The sequence below is a fragment of the Amblyomma maculatum genome, chromosome 8 (genome assembly GCF_055883805.1).
Source record: "Amblyomma maculatum isolate TAMU_Amacu chromosome 8, ASM5588380v1, whole genome shotgun sequence".
NCBI classification, from domain to species: domain Eukaryota; kingdom Metazoa; phylum Arthropoda; class Arachnida; order Ixodida; family Ixodidae; genus Amblyomma; species Amblyomma maculatum.
Genome location: NC_139351.1, coordinates 84311324 through 84331193, shown reverse-complemented (window position 1 = coordinate 84331193; position 19870 = coordinate 84311324). Strand labels below are relative to the sequence as shown.

General features: G+C 45.5%; 1 protein-coding gene across 1 annotated transcript in view; it reads left to right on the top strand.

The window, feature by feature from the left end:
* The window catches only part of LOC146181676 (lysosomal protective protein-like), an 80382-nt gene that overhangs the window by 45970 nt on the left and 14542 nt on the right, over positions 1–19870 (top strand). The window contains exons 5-8 of the mRNA XM_084575530.1: positions 1443–1534; positions 4537–4633; positions 7581–7739; positions 8585–8703. Coding sequence (XP_084431656.1) covers positions 1443–1534; positions 4537–4633; positions 7581–7739; positions 8585–8703 — 467 coding nt within the window. The remainder of the gene's footprint in view (positions 1–1442; positions 1535–4536; positions 4634–7580; positions 7740–8584; positions 8704–19870) is intronic.

Here is a 19870-nt window from a genome sequence, read left to right as displayed (position 1 = left end):
CTGGGGTCCTTCAACATGCACTGACATCATACAGCACACGGACGCAAAAAACAAATAATAAAAAAAGCGGCTTAGTCAATGTTACTCACGTTCTAACTGTCGACGCGGTACTCTTTATCATTCTTGTAAGGTGATCAAACCGTAAACTAGCCGCTGATTTCAATAATGTTCCGCGTTTATAGTCGTGCCTGTCGTATTTAGAACAATATTGTAGCCGTTTTTCTTGAAACTTTGCGCACGGATTCGTTCAATGTGATTTTGGGCTCTTAATTTCCACTTACGAAGATGCAGGAAGGGAGCCGAGCATTATAAATAAGGTCTTTATGATACAAACGCATTCACTCAAGTCTATTCAACCGTTGTCAACCGCCCGTCTACCTTACTCATGGTAGCACGCAAAACGAAATAACACAGGACCATCGAGGTGTAGCAAACGTTGGAAGTAAATTTCTTTTTTAATGCTTTATTTGAGCCCTCCCCCCTCTCGCTTACGAAGATACTAATGGTATCATTGCACACGAATCCTTTAAAATGGTTTTGCACATGCGGAGGCAGTCATGTTCAAGAGTATGCGTCCTTGGAGAGTGGTCGTTATTTATAAGTTCAAAATTGACGTTTCCAGAATAAGTGCTCATCATTTAGGCATAAGTCCTTATTATGCAGCCACGCGAAATAGGTTTGCCTAAATACAGATCTTTTATCTGATAAGTTGTCCGTACGTTCCGACTAGCTTTTCACTCAGGTGTCCAAGCGTCCGGTTGCCATGGTATATCTGGGCTTGTTGTCCTAGAGGTCCAATAAAATTTCATTAAATGAAAACCCTCGGCTACTAGGTTAACAACATGTGCACTACAGGTTTGCTATGATTTATTAATGTAAACCCTTGCCCGGTATGCCTGAATTTATTGCTGAACCACTCAGGCGACGTGGCGGTGTTCTTGATCTAGTTTGCAGCGCTTGTGCTGCACACCATCCATTTCGGGATAATGGATAACATATTTACACTTTGAAACTGAAGTTATAGGCATTGGCACTAAATTCATTCCCGAAGGTAAATGAAGTGGTGAAGGCGCATGCTAGTAGCGCGCTGTTGGTGCGCTCATCAAGACTTAGCTTCAAGTCTTTCGCCGTTTCTCTTTTGCGTTATACAACACTAGGTGCCTTTGATTTATACAAAATTTTGAGCGCGAGCGAATTCAAAGAAAACTCGAACTGTTTGAGATGTATGAAATGTGATGTGTAAGGTTTTTACGCCCCGTTTCGAGACTGACAGGAGTGCTTGGTGAGAAGAAGGGCAGAATTAAAAAAAAGATGGTTGACCTTTCAGTCTTCGTTCTCAACATTTACTGACATTGACTAAAGAGTATCGAATATGACATTGTCAACATGAAACTGGTTTGCATTTAACAATGGTTTCAAGTACTTCCTTTTTTCTCGCGAAGGGCTACGCCATCAATAACGGAGTATTGGACGAGCGATCAAGGGCCAATTCTCTTATGTTCTTCAGTAACTACCACGGCCTCTTTGGACGCAGGTAACTCACTTTTGTTTTGGTTCACCAGTGTGCTCTCAATCTAGAAAATTAGTTTGAATTGGGGAAATGAAATGCAATGACTTGCTCAAAGTTACGAGGAATGAAATAGAAAGAGGTTTATGCAAGTGCCTATTAGTCATCAGTCTTTTGAGTGAAGATTATGAACTACCGTTCACGATGTAAATTTAAGCTCTTCAACACTGACTGATAAAGCATCATCTGTTGAAAACCTTAATATCATATCTAAAACAATTGCATGTCTTGGTAATTAGGTACATTTTGGCGCAATTTCAATAGCAGTTAAATTTCTGTTCACGTCCTTTGGAAAAAAAGTTTTCGAAAGAGGAAATATTTTCCACTACCTTGATATCTACGTCACATACATCATTTTCATTCAAGTAGATCTGATCCTAGGTTGATGTATTGCCACTGATATTTATCTCTAGTTCCCAGTCATCTATGAGATAGCGAAGCGCCGCTTTCTTCAGGAAACCGTGCTACTGATATCTGAGCAACTTCATTAAAAAAAAAAAAAGGAAACATTAGCTTAGAAAGTAATTCAGGCTCGTCTTGGGAGGCTGCGCATACGCACCGGCTTTTTGACATCAATTTGATGCATTGCTGCACGAAGGGCACAAGGAACTTTTTGCGAAAGCACGTTTTCAAGGACGGGGAAATTGCAGTCAAATAAGGTGAAATGCTTTAGAAACTGGCAGGGAAACTTCAGGCCCCTTACGCGTCATGCTCATATCAAGGTGACTTCACTCACAATTGCCAAAATTAGGAGTGGTTTGGTTAGTTTATTTAGTAGTACAGTTTTTGAATGTGCGATCAATAGGGTTCGAATTAGCGGTGTTCAAATACTCGACAATGTCGACTATGGAATTGAATACCCTACTTTTGGATTGCTCGAACCATTCAAAACGCATATGTTCAAAATTTCTCGGAAAGAATCTAAGATGTTCACATTGCTTCGAATATATTTGCATTATCTGACACATCGAATAAAGCCCCCCGTAATGAAGACTGTTCGAAAACCGGGTCCACACCGATGTCACTTGTTATATCGCGGAAGAAAGGTGATTCACAGCGACGCGGTCTAAGCGTCTCACGGATTTTATATTGCTCATACATGACCCCTAACACTCTACGACACGGCCGGGCTTGATAAAGCTCAACAAGCCCTGCCCCGATGCTCTCCCACGGTGGCCATGACTGCGACACTTGTCTCATGTCGAGACGTGCAGCTCTAGTTATTCACTCCACCATAAAAAGCAACCTGAAATCTCCATATTGATGCAGCTTTGTGGTGATATAAATAACATGCACGTAACGAACTTTCAAGAGAATATGAAATTTGTGATCTTGTAAGAACTAAACGGCTAACTACGCATACGCTTTGCCACCATACCGCGGTGCCCCCGCTTACGCTTGTGTTTGGCACGAATACTGTCTTTGGTCAATATTCGCAAAAGTCGCTAGCATTAGGAGACATAGTTGAATCGATTCTAACACTTTTATACTCACTTTTTATTTCTTAAAAAAGAAGCAATATTCGTGCAGCATCAGCATAAATAGTTCGTTCGGTTCTAACACTTTTGTACGCATTTTTTATTTCTTAAAGAAGATGCACTATTCTTGCAGCTAGAATTTGCAGAAATAGTTCATTCGGTTCTAACATCTTCATACCCATTTTTGATTTCCTAAAAAGAGGCACTATTCGCATATAATTCACGGTGAATCCACGCTATTCTTATTTGGTACAGTAAGGACAAAACCTGCTGTTTGTACAACGATATGTGAGCAGTGAGAAGGCAGCCAATTGTTCACTGTACCCATTTCTAAGAGGAGTTGTGAGACGAAACCAGCTCTAAAAATGTGACACTGATGAATCTGAAAATGCAAAAATAGTAGTTAAATACGGATGCTTAAGAAAACTTGAAGTTGGGCTAGATGGTGCATTGCAACTTGACTGAAGATGAAGCGTACAGGAAGACACACACAAGAGAAGAAGACACAGGACACGCGCTAACTCTCATCTGGTTTATTTGCAGCAATGACAGCAAATATATGCTGAAAAGGGGTCATGCGCAGTACATAACAATAACATAAAGACAGAGTCACAATAAGGAATATTACAAAACATGATCAAGGAATATCACAAAACACGATCAAGAAAACTGATCTCTGCCTTCCAGTGCCGCACCGACGTATCGCTGACACACCTATCTCCCCTTTTCCCGATATGGAATGCCTCTAAGAGCTCACGCGCTGTCTTATCACGGCCTCTGTCCAGAATCTTAATGTCAGCCAGTGACTCGGTCTTTATGTTATTGTTATGTACTGCGCATGACCCCTTTTCAGCATATATTTGCTGTCATTGCTGCAAATAAATCAGATGAGAGTTAGCGCGTGTCCTGTGTCTTCTTCTCTTGTGTGCGTCTTCCTGTGCGCTTCATCTTCAGTCAAGTTACGGATGCTTCATTGCAGGAAATATCAGAAGAACAAATTTTGAACGACGAACGAGAAACAATGCCAGTACAAAAGCTGCAATAGGTATGAAGAAAGAGGGCAAAGCATTAACGAACAGCGTCAGTCAGCGACCAGGAAGGGTGGCTACGATGATAATATATGCAGCAGACAAAAGATGGCTTTTATGCAGAATTTGATATAAAATACTCAAACCGAATGAAGGAGCTAAGCGGTCTCATCAAACGTTGGCGTATTATGCCTCGCATCCACAGAAACTTATAGAGAAGTAGGAAAAGAGACTCATTATTTGACGGTTACATCTTTAATGCGAAGGATAGAAAGATGTACATTAATAGAGTAAGACTCAGGTGGGCTAGTTGGTTCATATTAAGTGAACGAGAAAAACTGCGCGAAAACGGACCTGTGTGTTTCTTCAGTCCCGTTTTTCGCGCAGATTTACTCCTTCGATTAATGGAGGATCTGGACAATCCTTCATTTCATATTTGTTCTCCTTGGGCGTTGTTTCGCAGTCTGTGGAAGAAGCTGACCACCAACTGCTGCACCCGTGTTATCACACGAAACACTTGTAACTTTGTTGATTCAACGACCTCTTCTTGTAAGAGTGCTGTAAGTGGGTGATTTTTAACTCCACTTTGTTTTCTTTACCTTGTTTTCTGCGTTTAGCAGTAGGTTCGCATAAAAAGAAGTATAAAAGAGGTAGATATAGGATGTGACTGCGATTTAGGGATGCGGAAAGAGAACGAGCAGTTACACAACGAACTGTTTGTTCTGTATACTAGAGCCCATAACTATCTGCTCGCCTTGTTTTATGCGCGTGTTCACTTCGTTTGAAGAAGTCAAAAAGCTAGAAATGGCATGGTATTAACGTAGATAAACCAAGCTGGTCACGCTAAAGCTTTTGGATGAATGTGGAAGTTGATACAGAAGACGAGCAATATGCATGTCGTGATAATGTGTTGCAGTATAATACTTTGGTTGATCGGCTGCGGCGATAGCCTTGACATGACGCAATATTACCCTGAAATATTCTGCAGCATTCACTACGAAAAGCTGCACCATTCGGTAATCGCAGTTATCATGTGCTGAAGGAGGATTGCCTGGATGGTTATTCCTCTGGGACTGGATAGCGTACGGAAAACGCGCCTGGCTGCTGCGCACGGGGAATTATATGTTCGCTCCACTCGAGTATGCATATTTATGAGAAAATTGTTTCAAAGCCAAAGGAATACGCCAAAGGGGCTCTCACCTGTCTACGACCTTGCAAACTTCAAACATCTTTAAGTGACGCTCAGTCTATGAGAGACGAGTGCGCTGAGACAGTTTTATGAGTGCTATATGTTTTTGCTAAACCTGCAATAAAAAATGCGCTCACATCTACGACGTTTCCTAGTCGCTTCGCACAAGAAATTTATTTTTTTCTCGCACCGCTCCGATGCAAGGCTGAACCACATGGCAGCGTTTCTTCGGCCGCGTCAGCGTCCCGGCTATCGGCGTTGCCGGAGGCGCAATTCTGGCCTTTGAAGCTAGGCGAAGTTGAAAGACCAGGTATCTGGCGGTGTCAGATCTCTGCGTCGACGCCAGCAATGATTCGCAGGCGGGGAAAAATGACAAGCCATGCATGGGCAGCTGCAGCACCCACCGCAACAGGTGCAGCTCGTTTCCGCGAAAGCAAGAGTTCTTCTTTTGTAGGCGCATGGGGGGCGCCTTCGTTCCCCTTGCCTCCCCCACCCTCCCCAGTAAGTTCCCGTCCAGTAAGTTCCCGTCGTCGCTGAAATGTCCGATTTTCGCCATGGACGGAGGACAGTTGTTCGAATTTCGATGATTTCTCGACATCGTAGCTTGCAGACGCCAGGTCGTACCCCGTCATGTGTTTGGTGACCCTTTTCGGCACGCGCCGAGCGACGACGCTCATAACGAGACGCTGGCGCTACGCCGAAGAAACGCTGCCATGTGGTCAGGCCTTTATTTTTTGTAGAGTTAGGCAGATGCAAGGCATAAGAGTTTTGGTTGTGATTAATGATGTGGAGTAGCCTTTTCGCATTAAGAATTGTGAAGTCCAAAGTCAATGTTCGTATGTTAAACTGTTTGAATTACCCACACATGACACGCGGCCTATAACGTCAATATCTGAGGGGCCAATCAGAAGTAAGGCAGCAGAAAATATAATTGTCCAGCTCGGGTGTTCGTATGAGCGCTTTCATGCTAATAAATGCGTGTTATTTTGAAAAGCGCCAAAAAGAAACATGATTGTGAGTACGCGTATTAAGCAGAACTAATTCAGCCAAATTTGACAGCTTATTTAACAGATATTCAACTAGAGCGTTTAGCTTGGCTGAAAAAACGAGCATCAACGTAAAATAATACAAGACAGAGTTACAACCCAGTGCTTCACATACCCGAAACTGGCTCAAACTAACCTCGGCGACAAGGAAGAAAAACATATGCTGCACATTAAACACACAAGCGTGACATTTAAGAGCAGGTTTACGTTTTCATACAGGCTCACATACCAATGGAAGATATTTGGGTGTAAATCTGTCTCTATTGACGGAAATTGCCTAAATAGGTGGTAGCTACTGCACGTTGAGAGCCATTTCAAACATCGTCCATATCGTCTACCGAGAAATTGCACAGGGTATGCTGCTGGGCTAGTTGGTGGTGGCTGTCAAGCATTATGGTGTTGCAGCGCTGGCAGACACGGACAAAAAGACAAGGGACACACACGACTGCGTGGACACAAGCGCAGGTGTGTGTATCCCTGATCCTTTTGTTCTTGTGTGCCAGCGCTGCGACACCATAATGCTCGCGAAATTACCATTTCTTCAGATATCACGTCCTTGTCATTTTGCAGGCATTCTTAGCGTCCTTAAATGTACATGCGCCAGTTGGCAACTTTGTCCAGGCACTTGCTATACACTCCCTGGCTCACAAACCACACTTGTCTTGGTGTTCTTATAAAATTTGTTCTCATTTGCGCATTCTTGAAAGTATTGTCTTTTTTTTTGTACATGGTGCGCTTTAATTTCATTACGGAATGATAACAGAGCAACTTCAAATCTATAAACTTATTATGATCAGATTTTACGATGGCTTGTGGGCGAGGTGATAAGCGGCTGCTTTTTGCTTAGTGATTACTTTATAGATTCCACTCGTTCAAAAAATTTATGATAACAGTGATTCGCTCTAGGTTCATTGCTTGAAGCTGAGAGAATTCACACTAATCCACTCCCACTCTGTATTGCATCCGTGCTTATGTAGCGAAGCTTAATTGATTGCTAAGCCCGTACGTAAAATGATTTCGGATATATTTTGGGTTTCTAGGTTTTAGTTCCTAATTGCGGATGGCATTTAACAGAAATGACCGCGGGGGAAGGAGGACAGGGCAAAAGGAAAAATATTACCTTTATCGTTGTCGTGCCTTTCACTACCAAGTGGTCATTCTGATCAAGCGCCACCCTTAATTCAAATAACGAATCACCATCTAACACAGCACCACGTTTTACTACCGTTTGTCTTCTAGACGCTACTCAGGTTGCAGTTATTCTTTATGCAGGTGAAGGAAGCCTCCGAGATTGTTGCAAACCAAGGATTAAACATTTTCAACCTTTACTCGAAATGTGAATTACCAAAAAATGGAAGTGACGCCGTCAACAGTGTCATGTACCACAACTCACGGGAGTCTCTCCTTAGAAGCCTGGGTTTAAGCGATTTGGTAAGTGTCTCCGCGTTGCTTCTGCAAAGGTGATAGCCGCCGCCACAAGAGGGGTGCACAAGGATATAGGGGGAACTATGTATGCAATGTAGACATGTGGTAGATGTGGTAGTACCTTCTAGGATTTTGGCGAGCCTAGCACCCTGTCTAACAGCCTCAACACCCGGTCGTCTTGATGGAGCAACTCTTTCTCTGACTGGTTTGGTTTTTTACCAGGGATTAGATCTATCCCTAGATTCCTTTGACATTGCCATACTTTGGAGTGTATTGTTGTGTTTACAACAGTCGGTGCGTTGTGCCAAGTACTGCACGGAATAATTAGGTAAAACCTGATACGGCATAGCTGTACCTGTGCCCTGTAAAAAGGTGAAAAATTTTGCGCCCAGTCAATTTTTAACAATAAGTAATAACGTTGAAGAGGCGAGTTTTTTCTTATTTTGATTGTTACATTACGTTTTTGAATATATTGCATACTGAGTTTGACACGTCGAAGACCCGTAGAGCAAAACAAAATCAGCTCCAATTACGTATCGGTAGGCCGCACAGACAAACATCCGCACGCGCACATGCTTCCATCTTGTGAATACACACCAACTAGCCCACCTGTCTTCCACGATCATCTTGTGAACACCGCTTATGTATGACAGGCAAATTCCCATAATGGTAACTGAGGGATTAAAGAGGGGAAAGAGGGGAAGGGGGAGGGGGAGGGGGAAAGAGGAAAAGAGGGGTGGAGGGGGAACCTTTGCTATTGCTCAATATCAATTAAATTTTAAACAGTGTCAACAAAAAACATAAATATTCTTGTAACGTCTAATGAAAGGCGTTTACGCTTTTTCGCGTAGGATATCAAATGGAGTCCGCCTTGCTTAGACACCACAGCCGTGACCTTTTATCTCAACCGGCAAGATGTGAGGAATGCCCTACATGTCGATGAGTCGCCTCTTCAGTGGCAGCCGTGCAGGTGAGGATTCAGTGGCTATCTACTTTACGACCTTAATTAGCCTCGAGCGTAGTTCTCCAACTTTGAGCTCGCCCTTAATACCTACTTCGCGACATCCACTTCAGACGTATTTGTCGATAGATAAACAAAATGTGGCCGCATTTAGCAAAATGAAGTTAGTCGGAAACGGTGACTTGAAATTTCACCTCGAGGGCCAGTCTGAATTTAGGAGTTGAGCAACGCAAGCATACTGGTTTTACGGAAACAACAAGGCTTGGAAGATTTCTTCTTGCTGTTGGTGCTGTTTGTGAAGATCGTCAAAATGAGGGTGTTAGATGATAAGAACAATCGGTTGTTTTAATAATAAATGGCACACACTTTATAGTTTTCGTCGTACTGATTATACCTAGTGACGGCGAAAGTTATTATGCAACCCACAGATAGATAATGATGTCTGGCGATCACTTATAGCGGCTACGTGTTCAGCTATGATGTTCAAGACAAGCTAGGTTATCGGAGTAATGTCTGCTCCACTTGCCTATTATTGGAAGGATAGATTGCGTGACAATACAAATGCGGCTGTTGGTAGCGCAGCTGTCTGGCTTGCAATATTTTGTCTTGCTCAAGCACTCTCCAAGGCCATTGGAGCCAGTAACAAGCAAGTTGAGTCAGTGTGTATGTTTTTGCCTGATGTTTCGTCTTTGAGCACGTGCAAGTAAACAATATTTTCGGGAAATGAATTATGGCAGTTTGTTGGAAAACAGTGCAGTCTCAAAAAAATTATTCCTGTTACTCTACTGCCAAAAGTGAACCAACGTTGGCAAACCGCTAGCGAGACATTGAACAGGCGAGCATTTAAAAATACAAGACAGCGGCAGAGAGTGTAGGAATCTGCACTTGGGGTTCGTTTTAGCTACTTCACCGCACCTAGTGACTGGACCATATCTTATCATCAATTAAAACAAAAATATTCTTGTGATGCACAGTACCCTAAAATTTGTGATTGCTGTGATATTTTTTCAGGCACCGAACAGCAAAGCCAATAGGGATTCTTTGGCGATAACTCCTATCATACTCGGTACTGGTTTATTATTTTTTGCTGAATACCGGATGCACCATTGCCGCGATGCTCCGGTTGGATTCACGCAGGCCTCTGTGGGAGCAGTCGGCTCTGATGCCTGGTTATCCTGCAGCATTTTTACTGGCGGAGGAAGACTGATATAGAGCGAACTCCCCTTACAATCACTAAAGCATATTGCCCTTGCCGCAGCCGTCCTATCTTTTCCACATGCAAGTTTGATCATAGCTCTAACTCGATGCTCAGCGCGTGCGGAGCCATCGAAGAGGCCGCGCATACTAAGCAGCGGTGTGTCCAGGCAGCGTGCATGGCTTCCATACTCCTTTTAGTTAAATGACTACCGGTGATAGCACGGATACCGAGCAGTCAGCCTCGGCCCACTAATCACTAAACTTTTTCGGAAAGAAGAGTCTTTAAACATTTCAGTAAAGCACTTCTATGCTAGCCCGATCTATTTTCGCTGACTGTCTGGTCCACCTGACCGAGTGCTGCTATAGTAACAACCAACTATGTACTATGACCTGCTATGAATGACTATAGTTACTTTGAGTATCATGACCAAGGTCAAGGACAAAGGCAATTCGGCCTATTTATTTCTGATGCGCACGTTATGAAACGCAGTCTTAACGTGCCTGGACAAACATTGCTGTAATTATGTCTTCTTACGTCTATAGATGAGCGTGTGAGGCTTAGTCGAGAGCAATAAGCCTAGCTAAGCCTAGGCTTATGTAAGGCTGCACTACAGCAGCCAATAGCTGTCAGAACGTACAATGGCACTAATACACCTTCTGAAGTCTAACAGGGCTTGATTAGGCTTTTCAAACCGGGTAGACTTGAGATTATTTATTGCAAAAGACTTTTTGGATTTCTCGCGTAAAACTTGCACTTAGCTGTGGGTCACTAGCTAACTTTCTTTTTTTTTTTTTTTGAAGCGTACACTCAGATAAGAGAATTCAGGAGAGCGACTCAGGTTACGACAGACGCCGTGGTGGAGGGCTCCGGTAAATTCGACCGCCTGTATTCTGTAATATGCACTGACATCGCACAAGCACGGGCAACTTCCTGCCTAAAACCAAAAGCTGCCGCAGTTCCCGGGATTCGATCCCGCATCATTGGGTTAAGCAGTCGAACACCCTAATCACTGTTCACACTGCCACAACTTCAATCTTCCATTTACTCAGACATTATCAAACAAATTAGCGCCCTGGATGCAATGACGTTACTGTCATCTGCTTAAGATATCCCTATTTTGAGTAACGATTTCAGTACGTCGATCAAAAGGGCGAGCATAATCATTTATCAAGCACTGACTGGAATGCCACATTCTATTTTTTGATGAGGTAAATAGGTCCTTCCTACGGAAAGCCGCCGCCACTATTGGAGGCGTTCTAAGCACAACAGTGGAGATTTAATCATGGTTTGAAGATTGTAATGCAGGTAAGAACTCCGTTAAGCATGGTTGAGAAAGGTTGTACATAGTTTGATTGTTTAAATTTGGGGGACGCACAACCTTCGCCTTTGGAGTAGACGCGACACAATCATCAGCGCCGTCTTTTCATTCCGTGTTTTTTTATGTTTAAGTTAGGTTTGAGGAAAGAAGGCAAAATATCGAATATCTCGGTGGCGAGCTGCACCTCATTTTACGTTGCTTTAAAGAAAACAAAAGGCGCAGTATATTTTTCAGTATTGAGCGGACGCGCACACTTTATTTTTGAATTGGTTCTCAGGAATGAAAACGCAGTGTGTCACAGTTATTGGTGGATACTGCAACCAAGCCGTAAAAAAAAAAAAGGGAAGGAGTTTTTCTAATTAACAAATATAAGCAGTTGCTCGGCATTTACAAGAGCTTAATCTTTGAAATAATGATTTGTCGGCAGAATGGTAACGTCACGAATAGTTGACCTCGCGCAGGAATTTAGGGCACACTAATATAAAAATGTCTAACAATACAGGCAAGGGTAGAAGTAAATCCAAAATGGCGGCGAAGGTCCTTTAAAAAAGTATTATGTTTGAAAATGTGAACGTGAAAGCCTAGTTAAGACAATCTCTTTTTCTGCTGTTGAAAACGCTGCTGTACTTTGTGCGTCTGTGGTGTTGAACATTGGGTTGAACTTTCTGCCGCCGAATGTTGTAATCAACGCTTCGCTGCCTCCTGTTCGCTCCCGTCGGTGTCCTCTCAGGGCAGATCGTCTTGTAAGGTCGACACAGGCGTCTCACTCCAGCAAATTCGCATTCCCAAAATGCCAGCGTCTTATTACGATAGCCTGTTGCCCACAGCGGGCCGCTGCGCCAGCTCCATTCATACCACTTCGTCCCGAAGGCGGTTATTATGAGCGGCAATTCAGGCTGCTTGAGCCAGTTGCATCGGGGCGTACTTTCTGGGGAGGAGGAGGAGGAGGAGGAGGAGGAGGAGGAGGAGGAGGAGGAGGAGGAAAAACTTTTATTCTATATTGCCTTATTTTCCTGAGTGGAGCCCTCAGTCCAGGGCTCCATGTGCCGCCTCAATCCTGCAGGCCCGCCAGAACAGCTGTCGCTGGTCTTCTGAGTTGGTTCTGATGAAACCGTCTCAAAAAGGAGTAAATGAATGCAGTACATAAGTTCATTGGCTACTGCAATCTTCTCGGCCCGCTCGATTAGCCGGCGTTGTTCGGTCAGCTCCGTGCGGGACAAGGCATCTTCCCAAGAGGAGAGGTTGGGATGAGTTGTAGGTGGAATGCCGCTGGGTGGTTTTAGGCAAGCCCAAACAGAATGATATAGTGTAAGTCGGTGTTGTTGGCAAGCGGGGCATTTTTATGAGTAGCGAGTTGGGAAGAACAAATGTTTGTGGTACATATTCGTATACATGTGAGTCTGCAGTTCTCGCCATGCCACAGTTTCGGCCTTGGGTGCGGCGGTCGCAGTGTTCTTTGTGTACGGTAATATTGAGTAATGTGGGTGTAAGACTCTATAACTGTGCTGGTGTCATCTCTGTCTATTTCCTCCCCCGCTTCTGTCGACAGCACCCGGAAGGTTGCTGCTCGGGCAAGCGCGTGCGCACTCACGTTGCCAGGAAGGGAGGAGTGACCAGGAGTCCTAACGATTTTAACAATGGGAAAGCTATCATAGTGTATATGTTAGAGCACGCATGCAACCAACAAAGATAATGTATTTTTAGCGAAGGCGCGTCACGCAGCTTGTGAATCTGTGATTATGGTATATGTCGGACTGGAGTATAAATTTGTCACGTGTGTCTATGTGGTCTATGAAGGCGAGTGCTACCGCTATGGCGGTCTCCTCAGCGGTCGTGCTCGAGTTCCTACCACGAACGGAGCCCGTAATCTTAATTGAGCCCTTAATGTCCATAACAGCTAGTCCCATAGCAAGTGGGAATTCCCCACTTGCGATGAGGGCGCGGTGCGTCGTCACCCACAGAGGTGTCGAATGAAGGTCTGAGCCAGCGCGGCGACGCATGCAAGTGCCTCGTTTCACGGTGTAAACCACAAACCGTAACCCAACACCGAGGCGAATCTAAATGAAGTTTTGTGGAACATCAAGCTAACAAATAGCCTCGCTTTCTGGTGGTCACCTAAAGCTCCTATTTTCTGTATTCCACGATAAGACCTTGAAACATCGAGCATTTGGCATTGTTTTGTAGGGATTAAAGTCCCAAAGCGACTCAGGCAATGAGAGACACCGTAGTGAAGGACTCCAGAAATTTGGACCAATAGATTTGTTTAATGCATACTGATATCGCACAGCACACGGACGTTACTCTGTTTCGATGGAGGTATTTCCGATATGCACTATAGGGCCACTGTCCAGGGCATGGCCTTTTAAAGGTCAGCTGTCCAGGGTATGACTTCTTAAGCAGAGAATCCCAATGCTTCGATCAGGTACCAGAGTTAGCGCGTGCAAAATGCTACAGCGATACGCGCGCCGCAAAGCAGCAAAAATAATAATCAAAGCTCCCTCATCCTCCCCTTCGGGAAACCAGCTTCCCCGTTCTCCACGAACCGCTGGGCTGGCGTCGGAGTAGGGACAAACATCCACTGGCCAGTCTCGCTGACTGCGGTTAAGGATGGGCGTAAACGACTAATTGTAAGTGCAGCTCACTGCGTGCTTTTCCCTCGCCACGGCCCGACTGAATGCAATAAATGCAACGCCGCGCGCTCCCTCACCCGTTTCGTTTTCGCGCACGCAGATTCCCACGCCCCATTTCCAACTAAACGTGGACGAGGAAGGGAAATTTGGCTTGCCGAGGCTAGACGACCAGGCAGGAGAGTGAAAACATTTTACAAGGGAACATGAGGAGAGAAACACGATAGAATCGGGTGATTGCGGGGACTGTAACTGCGTTATTAGTTACTCTATTCAAAAACATTTTTTTCGGCCTTGCGTTCTGGGGGCGAAGCCTCACAGCTACCGGGGAAGAAAATATTTTCGACCGGAGGGTAGACGGTGGCCCTTTAAGCAAAGGAGCTCAATGCTTTGATTAGATACCGGAGATTGCGCGAAATGCTACAGCGATACGCGCATCGCAAAGCAGCAAAAATACAAATCAAAGCTCTCCCACACTCTCCTTCGAAAACCAGCTTCTCCGTTCTCTCCGCTGGCCCGTCTGGCCGCGTGGCTGACATCAAGATCGCAAAGACATCCATTGGTCCAACTCGCTCACTGACGGGTGAGGATGGGCGTACACTACTAATTGTGTCTGCCGCTCGCTGCGCGTTTTCTCCTTGCCCATTTCGTTCCCTCGTTTTCATTCTGACGCGACCTCTCGTTTTGTATCGCTTTTACAAGATGCCCCACCTGCCGCCAAACGCGGAGGAGGAAGGGGAGGCTAGCGACCGGGCAAGAGACTGAAACTCCTCAGGGAGGAAACGGAAGGTGATGTAAACGCAAAATATGTTGATTGTGATGGCTGTAACTGACTCCTTCAAAAACTTCTTGCGGCCTTGCGTTCGGGGGGCGAAGTCTCAGAGTCTCCAGGAAGAAAATATTTTCGACCGCAGAGTGGGCAGTGGCAATTTCAAAGAAGATAAAGGAAGTTTGAAGTGAACAACTATCGGTGTGAGACGTGCTTATAAATGTCGGCAAACCAATAATGCAAATGGGACAGGTTTGGTTTTTTGAAAAAAAAAAAAAGTGACACTACAGAAACTTCATTGAGTAAATTTGAAAGCGCTAGCCTCGCCGCACTATTTTTGTTTTCTTAACTTTTAATGTGTTTATTTTGATATAATTTTGTTCTTAATTTATTCAAAACGCTATATTTAGTTGTTTTATTTATTGTATTTACCCTAATAAATAATTATTATCGTCCTTGAATATTAGATTACTTACACCATAACTAATTATTGTTATATTATTGTATACATAACCTAATTTCGCATTAGTAATCGGCTTGCAGGAAAGGAAAAGCGCAGTGTCTGTCACACTTCCTCTGTGGTACCCTCTACTACACACGCGCATACTGGTTTAAATATACAGTCGTGGATTCACTATTTTGCACCCACGGTTTGGCTTTAGAAGCACAGCTTATTATTTTTATTAAAATTATTACTTGTATATAACTGAGCCGGCACAGAATTCATGAAACTTCACATTTGACATTCACTCGAAAATAAACACTAGTGTGCCGGAGTGCCCGGGTTCGATCCCAACCGCCGGCGGTTGCGTTTAGATGGAGGCAAAACGAAGAGGCGTCCATGTGCTGTGCGATTTGAGTGCTGTTTTGACTGTTTTATTTATAGGAAGGGAAAGGCGCGGTAAGTTAAGTTAAATTGGTTCACAGGAAGGGAAAGGCGCAGTAACTGTCACACTTGCTCTGTGGACACCCGAACCGCGCCGTAAGGGAAGGAAGGAAGGTGGGAATGAAAGTGGAAAGAGAGAAAGAGGAGCCGTAGTGGAGGGCTACGGAGTAATTTCGACCACCTGGGGATCTTTAACGTGCGCTGACATCGCACAGCACACGGACGCCACTTCGTTTCGCCTCCATCGAAACGCAGCCGCCGCGGTCGGTTTCGAACCCGGTAACTCCGGCACAGTAGTCGGGCTTCTTACCACTGCACCACCCCGGCGGGGCGAAAGGCGCGGTAACTGTCTCACTTGTATTCTGTGGACACCCCAACCGCGCCGTAAGGGAAGGGAGGAAGGCGGGAGAGAAAGAGGACTAGTAGCGGAGGGCTACGGAGTAATTTCGACTACCTGTGGATCTTTAACGTACGCTGACATCGCACAGCACACGGAAACCTCTTTGTTCGCCTACATCGGGTTCGAGCCCGGGTACTCCGGCACAGTAATCGGGCGACTTACCACTGCACCACCCCGGCGGGGCGAGTGCTGTTCTTGTTGCTGAATACACGGGTCTGCTACTGGCTCTGTAGCTGAGCCACCTTCGCTGTCTCGTGCAGACAGAAGAGAAAATAGACAAGAAAGAAAAAAGAAGAAACGGAGGAGAAAGACGTGCGCCGCAACAACAGCCGTCGTTCACCACAATCAAAGCGGAGGCGGGTGAAATGACGGCCTACAACAGATCAAAATTCAGTGGTTGGCTAGCCCCCGCCGAGACAGCCGAGAACGGCGGTGAACCACCTGTCCCAGCCCCACCGGGACCAAATCAGCCACCCTTCACCACCTTTGTTTTCGGAGAGGGGACACCATTTGAGTGCTCGCTAAAGATCCCAGGGTGGTCGAAATTACTACGCAGCCCTCCACTACGGCTCCCCTTTCTCTCTTTCCAATTTCGCTCCCTCCTTATCCCTTCCCTTACAGCGCGGGCCGGATGTCCACAGATCGTGTGACAGATACCGCGCCTTATCTTTCCTTTGAATAAATTATTAATCTTATTATTGTGTGGAGCTACTACAGAGGAATAATAATAATAATAATAATAATAATAATAATAATAATAATAATAATAATAATAATAATAATAATAATAATAATAATAATTCGCATGAGGAGATTGTGATGCATTTCACAAAATGACAGCCTGAGGAATACACTTCGATGCCAGTTTGACCTACATGCCCGGCTCAAAAGGTCAACGTAAAGGCAAATTGCCCGCAGTACACACACGCGAATGCGAACCCCCGACCGACCGGGCAACAACCTTATCGCTGCCGCCGTACGCCATCGGAGATGCTGGCACCATAGCGCGGCCTCTGAGGGATCTATAACTTCAAAGCTCGCAGCTAAGCTGGCTATAGACCTTATTCACGTGACGTCGTAGTAACTTCCCTGGAATTAGTTACTAATTGGTTTATAGGAAGCGAAAGGTGCGATAACTGCCTTACTTGTTTTCTGTTGACACCTCAACCGCGCCGTAAGGAAGGGAGGAAGGTGGGAGTGAAAGTGGAAAGAGAAAAAGAGGAGCCGTAGGGGAGGGCTACGGAGTAATTTCGACCACCTGAGAATCTTTAACGTGCGCTGAAATCGCACAGCACACGGACGCCTCTTCGTTTCGCCTCCATCGAAACGCAGCCGCCAAGGTCGAGTTCGAACCCGGGTACTCTGGCACAGTAGTCGGGCGCCTTACCACTGCACCACCCCGGCGGGGCAGCTTCACTGGATTCATTTATAGGAAGGGAAAGGCGCGGTAACTGTCTCACTTGTTTTCTTTGGACACCTCAACGCAGCCGTAAGGGAAGGGCGGAAGGTGATAGTGAAAGTGGAAAGAGAGAAAGGGGAGCCGTAGTGGAGGGCTACGGAGTAATTTCCACCACCTGGGGATCTTTAACGTGCGCTGACATCGCACAGCCCACGGACGCCTCTTCGTTTCGCCTCCGTCGAAACGCAGCCGCCGAGGTCGGGTTCGCAGCTTCACCGGAAACTATGCCATGCATGCCATGCCCAACACAACGTCAGAGACGGGTAAGAAAGAGAAAGTGCCTACCGCGAATCATGACACGGCGACGCTGAAATCCGAGCTGGGATTGGACGGCGTTGCAAACGGCGTCTGAAGTGTCCGACAAATGAGCGGCGCGAATCAGGCCGACTGACGCCGGTGTGCCGGAAACATTCTTTCGTTTGCTTGTAGTTTCGAAGCACCCAACGTTATGGCGTCTCCGAAATACAGGTTTGCTACAACTGCCGCCAGCTAAATATGATAGCGTATTATCACCGCTGTCTCCAGAGGACGCGCCTGCTGGCTGCCCAGCACTGCATTCCAGGCGAGGGTGCGTGGAAAATCTGATGTCTGCCTCTAACCGAATTCAAATGACTGTTCGTTGCTTGCGGAAGCAACTGTGCGAAAGTCACATAGCGGCATTACAATTGTTTAGAAATATATCTGCTGGAGAGTAAAATTTTAACAACAAACACGAACATTCACCTTAGTTTTGTGAATGTACCTGATAAAAATCATGTATTGAGATCGTGGTGCAGACATTGCACAAGAGAGCATCGGGAATATGCTTCAGCGTCAGTTCGACCTAGATTCCAGGTTCAAAGAGGCCCTTTTATAGTCAAAAATGGTCCGCAGTCAGAGACACCTTCAGATGCCTCTTAATAAAGTGGCCAAAAACAAACTTACTTGTGCTGAGTACATCTGAGCGATGCTGCTTGAGGCGAACAAAACATCTTCATTTGAAGCAAGCGGGCATATCAGTCGCTCTGCAATCTACTCATTACCGCGAGCTTTTATCCTGGACAACATAATAGATATGGATAAGTAGGAAATTTAGGACTTTCCGGGAATGTAGGAAATGAAGATGTTTAAACTTATGTTTTACGTGATAGCTGATACATAAATGGCGATCGGAAAAAAAAAGAGTCGACGCTTCAAGGGCAACTCCGGCGATTTTGCGATGCTCCCAGATATCAACGAAATTTGCATCAGACTTTCTGCTCAACGTCAAGATTCCGTGTTCGAAAAAGTGCAGTTGAGGATGCATTAGTTCTTCTGCAAAGTAATTTTAAAGATAGCGCTCCGGGACCCACGACTCGCTCTGCCAGACATGAAATGTTTACGGCCAGCACTGTGTTTGATGACGTTGCAGTCGTGCCTGAGTATTCGAGCAGACAACAGCGACAATGTAGCTGGCTTACTGGGCGCGGCACAAACCTATGAAGGGCTAGCTACTGGCACGGGACAGGGCAACGACCGCGCTACTCAGAAACAGCCTGGCACAATGCAGACAAGGCCGACAGCTTGCTTGCAAAAAACATAGATCTTGGAATCACTGTCTTGTTTCAGCTCAAACTTTTGCATATATCTTTGCAGCGATGGGTGGCAGCTATACTTGGGGACAATGTTCTGTGGCAATGTGGTGGAAGCTACGGAGCCGAAACGCACTAGCTCACTCCGCACAAGAATATAGTGCCTTCGGAAATTTCGCAGATGATGCTCTGGAATGTTATACTGTTATGGAACTATTAACCTTATTGTATTAGGCTTATACTGCAGTATTAGTTCAGAGAGAGTTTAATACGCAATTTTCATGTCGATGGCTTCCTAGTGGGACGTGTCTGCCGATTTTCTCCGGCCATTTCTGCGCGCGTTTTTATGCGCGTCTGTTTTTGACAGCGCACGCCGTGCGCGGTGCCGACATCGTAGCCGAGGCCAGGTACTCGGAACTACATGGCGTAGTAACACAGTTAGTAAGGCCCCGCCCCCGAAGTTTTGGCTCCATTGCCACAGAAAGTTGTCCCCGAGTATAGTGTTGGGTTGTTGGCTGTACGAGATATTTTACGAAACATGGCACAGGGATTCGAACTCGACCGCGGCGGCTGCGTTTAGATGGAGGCGAAACGAAGTGGCGTCCATGTGCTGTGCGATGTCAGCGCACGTTGAAGATCCCCAGGTGGTCGAAATTACTCCGTAGCCCTCCACTACGGCTCCTCTTTCTCTCTTTCCACTTTCATTCCCACCTTCCTCCCTTCCCTTACGGCGCGGTTCGGGTGTCCACAGAGCAAGTGTGACAGTTACTGCGCCTTTCCCTTCCTGAGAACCAATTTAACTTTATTTATTTTATTCACCACCAATTTCCCGAGAAAAAAGAGCTTCGCCGCAAATTGAATCATGCGATCCGGCACCCGTGCGGGCATACAAACAGACAAATAAGGCGAAAGGATTAAATGGCTCATGCTGTCGTGGGTGAAGTGTGCCCCGCTTTTGCGGCATTTTGA